General features: G+C 41.5%; 3 protein-coding genes across 5 annotated transcripts; 2 read left to right on the plus strand and 1 right to left on the minus strand.

Annotated features, from left to right (window-relative positions):
* Window positions 1-5,184: 5,184 nt before the first annotated feature.
* LOC138140319 (cytochrome c oxidase subunit 6B1-like) lies at window positions 5,185-7,168 on the plus strand. 3 transcript variants are annotated; one of them, XM_069061270.1, is made up of 3 exons: window positions 5,185-5,396; window positions 5,705-6,606; window positions 6,805-6,945. In XM_069061270.1, exon 2 carries the CDS (start codon window positions 5,726-5,728, stop codon window positions 6,512-6,514), a length of 789 nt encoding a protein of 262 aa, XP_068917371.1. In that variant the 5' UTR covers window positions 5,185-5,396; window positions 5,705-5,725; the 3' UTR covers window positions 6,515-6,606; window positions 6,805-6,945. The 3 variants fall into 3 exon arrangements, with proteins under 3 accessions (XP_068917371.1, XP_068917376.1, XP_068917385.1); XM_069061275.1 differs by lacking the exon at window positions 5,705-6,606 and having other exon boundaries at window positions 5,235-5,396; window positions 6,805-7,168; XM_069061284.1 differs by lacking the exon at window positions 5,185-5,396 and having other exon boundaries at window positions 6,464-6,606; window positions 6,805-7,168.
* A 148-nt stretch (window positions 7,169-7,316) lies between these two features.
* Window positions 7,317-7,747, plus strand: LOC138140339 (huntingtin-interacting protein K). Its single transcript, XM_069061308.1, has one exon. The coding sequence runs from the start codon at window positions 7,317-7,319 to the stop codon at window positions 7,671-7,673; it is 357 nt and encodes a 118-aa protein (XP_068917409.1). The 3' UTR covers window positions 7,674-7,747.
* Window positions 7,654-8,367, minus strand: mRpL42 (mitochondrial ribosomal protein L42). The gene is made up of 2 exons (XM_069061295.1): window positions 8,148-8,367; window positions 7,654-8,091 (listed from the first exon to the last, which is right to left on the minus strand). Exon 2 carries the CDS (start codon window positions 8,087-8,089, stop codon window positions 7,730-7,732), a length of 360 nt encoding a protein of 119 aa, XP_068917396.1. The 5' UTR covers window positions 8,090-8,091; window positions 8,148-8,367; the 3' UTR covers window positions 7,654-7,729.
* Window positions 8,368-8,926: the final 559 nt, after the last annotated feature.

Below are 8,926 nucleotides of genomic sequence, written 5' to 3' on the forward strand. Positions count from 1 at the left end.
TGTATTGCTGCAGGGTGATCAACCAAGTACATTGAAAAGTACTAGAACAGCTTTGTCAATAATCAGTGTGACAACTTGACGGAACTTTGATAGTTCGGATGATTTTGGAAAGTGATGAACCTTGGTCTCAAGTCTTGGACTCTTGTTTGGACTACAATCTGGTCATTTAACCAAGAGAATTTTTTAAAATGTTTATTATAAATAATTTATTACAATTCTGAATGTATGAAATAATGTTGCTCTTCAATTTCCAGGTCCAGGAGGTCCCTCATCCTTGCACCGATGCACTTTTGTCTTTATTGGACATAAACCCCTCGAACAATCCAGTTCAAACAAGTAACAAAAGTAGTTTTTGTCCGATGGCTCTTCTTCTTGTAACGAAGTTGCTTATGATGGAAAGCACTTTGCTACCACTGCGAATAAAGCGCGTTAGTATCAACATGGGGCCGGGAAAGCTCTTTCTAAGCTTTTAAACGGCTTTAGCGCGACAATTTCTCGTTAAGCACGAAATCTATTTATCCGAAGGACGTCGCCGGAGCAAGACTGGGAAAAAACCGTCGTCGAGGAGACGAATTACAATCGAAGATTGCGCAACAATAGAAACGTTTTAATTAATTGTGTGTGTGTGTATTATGTGTGTTGGGTTGTTCCTCGCCGACACACTTGTGAACGTGTCTTTTTCCGCTTTGCTGCCGCTGTGCTGTAGTCGCCAGCAGAGAGGATGAGGCTAGTGCACGAGTTGACCGCACAACGGGCACGAGTTTCGTCCTGCAGGACCAACCCCGTCGGCCGAATTGGGACTCTCCCGTTAAGTGCGCTGAAACATCTTCCACTTCACCACTCGTCTACCACCATATGTTTCCATTCCGGTTAATTTTAGACCGGACTGTTTGATTTCGTTTCAGACATAGTTTACACATAACTTATAAAATATTACGGCGAACATACCAAATTTAATTGGCCGCAATCATTTATAACACGTCATGTTATTATTTTTATTTCCCGTTGGGACCCCTGAAATCCGTCTTTCAGCGCACTCTGGTTGGACGTTATTTTCGAATTTTCGCCATGTGTTCGTGCTCACTTTCAGGAAACGGACGCCCAATCAAAAGGAATCTTCCAAGCTGAACAAACACTCGAACGCCGTTTCTTGTAATTAATAAGTTTGTTTTGGGTGTTTTTCACGAAGGTGAAGATCTGTAGTTTTTCGCCGGGAAACGCGCCCAACTGGAAATCAATCCCTGTTCGGGAAATTTTCACCAAAACGATACAGCGTGGCGCGGTTTCGGATTACCTCGACGCTGAAAAATGGATTATCGGGGCGAGAGGTCAGGTGAGTGATCGTTATTGCTTCGGAACGATAATGGAACGGGCGCAGTCGGACTTGTTAGGACTTTTAGACCGCAGACAAGGATTACTAACGTTGGGACACTTGCTCGACCGCCGGACAGGACCAAGAAAATTTAAACGCGTCTGCGGTTTGCTCTCTGCAGAGGACTTGGGTCAAGGCAAAGCGAGACACATGCGTGCCCCCTAAATTCACAAGGGGACGTTGGGAACCTCACGCAGACTTATTTTAGCCACAGCGGTGGTTCAATGAGCATTTTGTGACACTCTTTTCAACTGAAAACAGTTGCTAGTGATTATTGAATATAGGGTTGGTATTGGTAAATGTCACTGTTAAATGGGATGTCATCTGAATCCATGTTGTAGCATCAAAATAAATTATTAAGGGGGTAGATTATTATTGTAATAAAATTTGGGAGACAATTCGAAATATGAAATGACAGCTTCATCAATACCAACCCAATGCCATTAAAATAAAAGTCACTAGATAATTATTTTATATTTTAAGAAATTACATTAATGAAGCCGAAATAGAAAAAATAGCAGGTTACACTGGTTTCACAAGACATGTTGTCGAATTCGTTCCTTTAGAGCACTCCTGGCTACGCTAGTTCTGCTCTCGTTCTACAACAGGCTGTCTTGTAGGTATACCAATAGCATTTTAATGCAATTAAATTTTTCAAAAAGTTCTCTGAAATGGGAATAACTACGTGATGTTAATTTAAGCGGTTACGAAGTGTATTGGGTTATCCCATAAATAATGTAAAACTTACCTGGGCAACCCAAAAGTTAGATGGTGATCTTTGAAGGTCATGGTTTCCCACTACAGACAATGGGTCAATCGTGAGGGATATATTTTAATACCCTCACCACAAAACTATCAGTCAAAGAAGTTAATCAAGTCAGCACCAAAGAAATCTCTTGTGATCATCTGGAGAGATCAACTTGGAGCAGAAACGCCACAGACGAGAATTAAAAGAAAAACAAAAAAAAATTAAGGAGTTGAGTCCTCGACAATTCAAATTTGCACTTATCAAATCAGCGCCTAGAAAATTCGTCGGAGCAATGAAAGTTACATATTATCTGTTTTTTTTTTATCAAATGAAGACTACATAACCTCAATTTTTATATGATGAAATTTTTCACCTTAAGGTCAAAAATGTACAATGTTGCTAGCTCTATTTTGGGTCCAAATTGCGGTATTGGTGGTTCTTTGATAAAAAAAACAGATTACAGTAGGTTTAAGTATGAATTTTAATCATGTTTCAAAAAATATCTTGTCGTCAAACACCACAATAAACCTTTGAACTTCTCACCATTTATTGCACCTTACCATTGAACTGCGATAACACACCCAACTACGAACAATAACAATTAATTTTAATTAGTAATAAAAAAATCCGATAAATCAAAAGCAGACATGTCGTGAGACACTTATTTTCCTCGATGAGAATATGTTGCAGTATCTTTTTATGTACCTGCAACGACAGTATAGGTATTTTTTCTGCATAATGATTCCATAAACAAGCATTTCTACGTAATGACTGGTGTAAAAACGCTGTAATATTTTATTATGAATTACATTGCCGTTTAGTACCATTTTTTATTACGTCTTAAAAGTTTTCTGTTAAAAATTATTGCACATTACCTCTGGGATATTGTGTGCAGAGACACAATATAATATTTTGTTTTTCTAAATAAATTGTGAAAATACGCTGCTGCCAAGGGCTGCTGCGAGTCATGAAAGTTGGTAAGTTTGGAAGAAAGACGTCACACCAAAATGGGAATTTCTTAAATACAGTTCTGCTCGTCTTGTGGCCTTGTTCGCAGACATTTTCTTAAAAATCAGTTTTGTTGGGTTAGAATAGCACAACAGCAGCGTCAAGGAGGAAGAGCTTTGCGGGACACCTTCGTCGTCTCGTCCCACGTTTCTTTACCTGTAGCCTTAAAAATAGCCCCTCTGTTGTTTTTTTATTGTCGAAACGAATAAAGTCACCATTATTACGAAAGATTTCGTCACAGCGTGTCCGCCTAATTTATTATTATTTTTAAAAAGCGAAACGGCCCGCTGAAAGATTCGTTTGTCCATCTCAATCTTCTCCCCGTTTATGACAGGATGAATGATTCTGCAAATTTGGCTACCTGCTCGTCTATTTTAGCTCGTCTTTTGCTCTTTTTTCCGCGCCTCCGTCGAAGGAAATACGACTTCCTCGACGAAACACGGTGCACCTTGTGTACATTCCCATTTCCTCGTCGAAATGGGAGTGTCGCCTTGTTTCGAATGGGCAAATAATCGTAAACGGGTTATTCGCGGTCATGTACGGCACCGTCGACGATGGTCCTCCGGTGTGATTCAGTCCCCCGACCACGAATAATTCACCACTTAACACCTACACTCTATTTTTAGCCCCGTCCTTTGCTCCGATGAATTACGCAAACCCATAAAAACATGAATTATTGTTACAAATGGTGATGCCAACTAAATTTAACTAGACCACATCGGAATTAATTTCGCGCGATTGTAAATCTTTTCGGAGAGTGTGTCGCTGGACCCCCGTCAAAATGGCACACACCCATCGGATCGACTTCTGCAAATAGCCTCGTAAATAATTGGGAGGATTACCACGATCCGCAACCAGATTTCGAGTGATTTATGCGCCCGTGGAGGAGTTGTCGGACGCCATGTTGTGCCGCCATCTTGCATTTTGCGGCTCGTTGCTCAAATCAACTATTTTTAATCCACATCTTTCCATATTTACTCGGCCGCACCATTGGCAACAAATAAAATGCCAGTACGTGCCGCAAAAGAAAACAACAGTTTTACACTTCGTAACTCTACTTTGAACGTGCTTTCGTGTCGCATTCATTTTTACATTCGACGTAAATTTCCGACTCTTGAATAAATTTACGTGGTTCGAGTTCTGTTGGGAGTTTTTGCAGTGCAATCCTGGACCCAATCCAGGCCTTTGAAGGAACCGGGGACCGCTATTTTGCAAAGCAAAGCTCAAGACTAGAGCTTTGCCATGTGTTGTCGTGAAGCGATTACAATTCGTGATAAATGTGTTTTTGTATGACGTCATGTCAACAATTTGAGTGCCCCCACAGCGAGTTTGAACTCTTTTTCTTTTCAAACTTTTTGGGTGAATTTTTTTTATGCGATAAAAATATCTAACAAACATCCTAGTGCAGCCTAGTCCAGGAATGCAGTTATTACGGATTCCTGAATAAAACTGGGCCAATAATAATAATTTAAATCCGACCCGAAAAAATACTGTCAACGTTTCAAAAATTTATTAAATTATCTTTCAGTATTTATCAGAGTAAACAGGCTCTTAAAATTTGACACTTTCTCAAAATATTAAATACAACACTGTGGTACAAAATATTCAGGAAAATACCGCGACTGGTCGCTAATTTTCCCAAGATTTATCGCGGTTGCTGGTTTATAGCATCCAACTTCCTGCCCATGCAATAATAAAAAAATTAATAAAAACTTTATCACTTCCGAATATTTCTAAAAATATTGAGTCATTTGGCAGGGACTTTCGGGTTTATTTTCGTGAAAGAATTAATCTTCGGAAGTTGGGCGACCCTCGTATATGGTGTCAATTTGTCTCAAGTAAAAGATTTTGTGCAGAAAACGGTGTTTTGAAACGAATTTATTGTATTGTTCAGAAATTCTTCGATGCGTTGAGTGAAACGTGTCCAGCGCCTCGATCGGTTGTTGTTGTTTGTTTTACAAGACTTGAAAAACGAGTTTACCTGTTTTAACGTCTCTTAATTATTTGTAGGTTGTTTCTATGAATGATACGACCGAATCATAGTTATTTTGAATTATGAACGTGGGGCGATTTGTTGGGTCTTCTGTGCGTGTATTGTTGGTTGCCTGTTTTCAGAACGAGAGGAATCTGTTTTACCGACGCTTAAAGTGTTTCGTAAGAATATCGTGTTTAGTCGATGTCGCTGTCGGCACTGCGGAAAATCGGTAATATATTTCGGTGGAAGCCATTATTGTGTTGGAAAACTTCGTCATAGCGAAAATAAACCAGGTATTATATCATAGGAATTAGTTAGTTGTAAGTCAGATGTTATCGTGGGCAATGAATGTGGTAGTTTTGCATCCGAGGCGTTGTCGAGTAAAAAAGCAGGCCCGTGGTCGGGTCGACGTCGTGTTGTCCATTGATTACCTAACACTTAACCGACGTTTAGATGGTTGGGAGCACAAGCGACCGCTAAAAAGCGTAAAAGTCGTAGGGTGCCTGCCTAGGTACAAAATAATTTCGCCATCTCCTGACAGTTTTGAAGATTGAATGTCTCATCTCCGCTGCATTAACTATACCTGCAAGTTCTCTTGTAGGTGACACAGCAATAGTCAAAGATGAATCCGTCGTCGGCGGGAATCTGGTGCAATCCACCTCCCCCAGGCACGGACGAGGACCTGTCCAATAGCTCGGTAAAAAGGGATACCCCCGAGCGGGTGATAGACCGAATCGACCCGTTCTTAAAGAGCTCCGAGTACATAAAGTACGAGCGGAAGCTGGAGCACCGGCGGCGGTCGCGCTCGAAGTCGCGCCACCGTCGCCGCCGCTCGCGCTCCAGGTCCAGGGGGCGGCACAGGCACCGCAGACGCCGCTATAGCTCCTCCAGGAGCCGTTCACGGAGCCGCAGCCGGCGCAGACATAAGCGCAGCCGTCATTCCAGGTCGCACTCCAAGTCGCGCTCGCTCTCCAGGTCGCACAGGTCACGTAGGTCGCGGAGGTCGCGTAGCCGACGGCGGTCCCACTCGCACGCCAAAACAGAGCCCGAAGCCGAAGACAAGCACGCCAAAGTGGAGGAAGAGGTCGACGACGAGGAGGACGACGGCTCCAACGAGAACATGTTCAAGAATGACGGCTCGTTTATGGAGATGTTCAAAAAGATGCAGGAGGAGCAGCTGAAAAAGAGCCAAGCCGAGAGCGCTGCTGCTGAGAATAAAGTACCTCCTCCCGCGTTCGGCAAGCGCAGGGGCGGCAAAGTCCTCAAAACCGGAATGGTGCAGAAAAATAAGAGCCTGAGCCAGGAAGAGAGCGACGCCCAAGACGCCTGGACTCTGTACATGAAAGAAGTGAAACGATATAAAGAGGCGTGTTGTGATGACGATTCCAAAACGAGGCTACTCGTTAAATAGACTATTTTCTTATTGTTACAGTTTAGTTTATCTAGAATTAAGTTCAAAAATTCCTCGTGATTTGACAAAAGTGGACGCTTTTTGACACTTAGGTAATAATAACTCACGCTGACAGCTGACGCGATGACCAATCGCCGACTGTGCTGTTGGTCACGTGTTAACTTGTAACGCCCTGCTCGTTTAATTCGAGCAGGCCGCGATTTAATAAATTGTGACATTTTCGAAATGTCACAAAAATTTAAGTAAATCGTACTTAATCTGAGGTATCGACGAGTTCTCTCTTTTTGCAGACACCATGCCTGAGCCCCTGAAAGTTGAAGATTTGAAAACTGCACCCTTTGATCCTCGTTTTCCAAACACCAACCAGACTCGTTACTGCTACCAGAGCTATTTGGACTACCATCGTTGCCAGCGACTCAGGGGAACTGACTACCAACCATGCGACTACTTCAAGAAAGTTTTCCATTCAATTTGCCCTAATGCTTGGATCGAGAAGTGGGATACCCAGAGAGAGGAAGGCGTCTTTCCTGGCAATATCTAAACGTTTCGTGTCCGTAGATATAATGTAGCTTACATTCTTTTATTATTCAGTGTTAAACGCTGTGTAAATATCACTTTACGTTAAATAATAAATTAACAATAACTTGAAAAGAAGCTCTTCATTTTCGAAATTGGCGCATCGAATATGTGAAAGTGCGCATGGCGTGACGTAATGGTTCATGCACCAACATAACCTTATTTTTTGTTAGTGTTTGTCGAAACGGACGTTTAGCGTTTATTCTCTGTTTAGACGTTGTAAATAATGGCAGATGAGGAAACGGTGAACGGGAGCAGCGAAGAGTTACCGGAGAAATCTCAGAAGAAGACCGCAAAGTACGACAGCGGTGCAGCAGACTTAGAAAAAGTCACAGACTATGCGGAAGAAAAAGAAATCTCGACGCAGAACGTGGCCGGTGCTATTTCGGCGATCGGAGACAGACGCAACAAAGAAGCTCTCGAAAAACAAGCCCGCGAGAAAGAACTTTTAAAAGTGTCAATTAAGAAAGAAGACGTCGACCTCATCGTCCGCGAGATGGAAATTTCCAGAACGATGGCCGAGAGAACTTTACGAGAATACCACGGAAATGTTGTCAACGCACTTGTAGCACTAACGAACTAATTTATTACGATTTTGTACCATATGTAATTTAATTAAATAAATTCTACATGAGACAACTACAAATATTCACGATCCATTGGCGTCTTTTTGGCTCTCTTGTCGCGTGCTCTTGGGAACCAGCGGTGTTTCGTCGTGTGGGTTATGTTCATCAACTCTTGTCTAGCTTGTTCTGGTGTTTTTTTGTTGAAAATCGATCTAAGTTCAGGAGTGAGTTGTGTTTTTAAAACGGACGTGTCTTCTACTTTTTGTTCAGGTAAGGGTTGCGTAAATTCATAGGGGTAATCTTGCTTTGGATGCCAAGCTACGAAAGTGCTCTCGTCGTCCGTTAAGACGATCCTGTGTTGTGGAAATTTTGCAGAAAATAATCTCTGACAGATCCCGGTCAACAGTGGATGACGACATAACCTCAAACTCATTTCTACGAAATCATGCTATAATGTACTGGCAATAATACGAATAAACCCTTTTACTTACTACTATGGGGGTTGTTTTCTCGAATCTACCGTAATGTATTTCCTTTTTTAATGTGTTTAGAACTGCCAAGAGTGCCAACAATTAAACTACAAAAACAGTAAAAACACCATACGACAACGACATACTAATCCCCTGATCATGATCCCTGATTCTGCACGATTAGCACTGCATGGGTATTATCAACCTATAACAGTATAATCATTAACACGAAATAAAGTTTACCCCATGTAAATCCCTATTGTTCATCGATAAAAAAATTCTATGTAAAGTCTATTCGCGTTGGATTTTCCTTCAAGGTCAAATGATTTAATTTTTTTGCTCTGTTTTGTAAATAGTGACGCTCTGATGCGCAAAACCCACCGCTAATTTTTGGCAGGTATGAACAGGTCGGTCGCGCTTTCAAGTTTTGTCTTGGACGAGCCGCAGCCCTCGGACTCGTGGGGTAGTGGTTGATGCTTGGTTAACTTTAAGTTGTCTTTTCTCGAATATCTTTTAAGCTAGATTTTTTTTTCTTCAAAATTACACATCCAAATGCGATCTCTTGTTTCCTCTTTTTCTCTAGGGCGCGAGTTGTGAAAGGCCCTGTATTATGTGTGCCATGGTACAAATACTGGGTGATTATAAATGATTGTGACTTTTTGCTTAAGTTGGGAACATTTTTCATAAACTATTTTGAGTATTTTGGCAAACTTAATACCTTAATCAACACATTGGCGTACGTACGTCGTTTTGACATTTTATGTATTAATAAATTGTGTCAAATAGGCAAGGACGCCTAT

Source organism: Tenebrio molitor, chromosome 1 (assembly GCF_963966145.1).
Source record: "Tenebrio molitor chromosome 1, icTenMoli1.1, whole genome shotgun sequence".
Classification (NCBI taxonomy): domain Eukaryota; kingdom Metazoa; phylum Arthropoda; class Insecta; order Coleoptera; family Tenebrionidae; genus Tenebrio; species Tenebrio molitor.

Bases quoted from the DNA above. Each gene is read 5' to 3' on its own strand.
- LOC138140319 (XM_069061270.1), top strand. From the start codon at position 5,726: ATGAATCCGTCGTCGGCGGGAATCTGGTGCAATCCACCTCCCCCAGGC.
- LOC138140339 (XM_069061308.1), top strand. From the start codon at position 7,317: ATGGCAGATGAGGAAACGGTGAACGGGAGCAGCGAAGAGTTACCGGAG.
- mRpL42 (XM_069061295.1), bottom strand. From the start codon at position 8,089: ATGAGTTTGAGGTTATGTCGTCATCCACTGTTGACCGGGATCTGTCAG.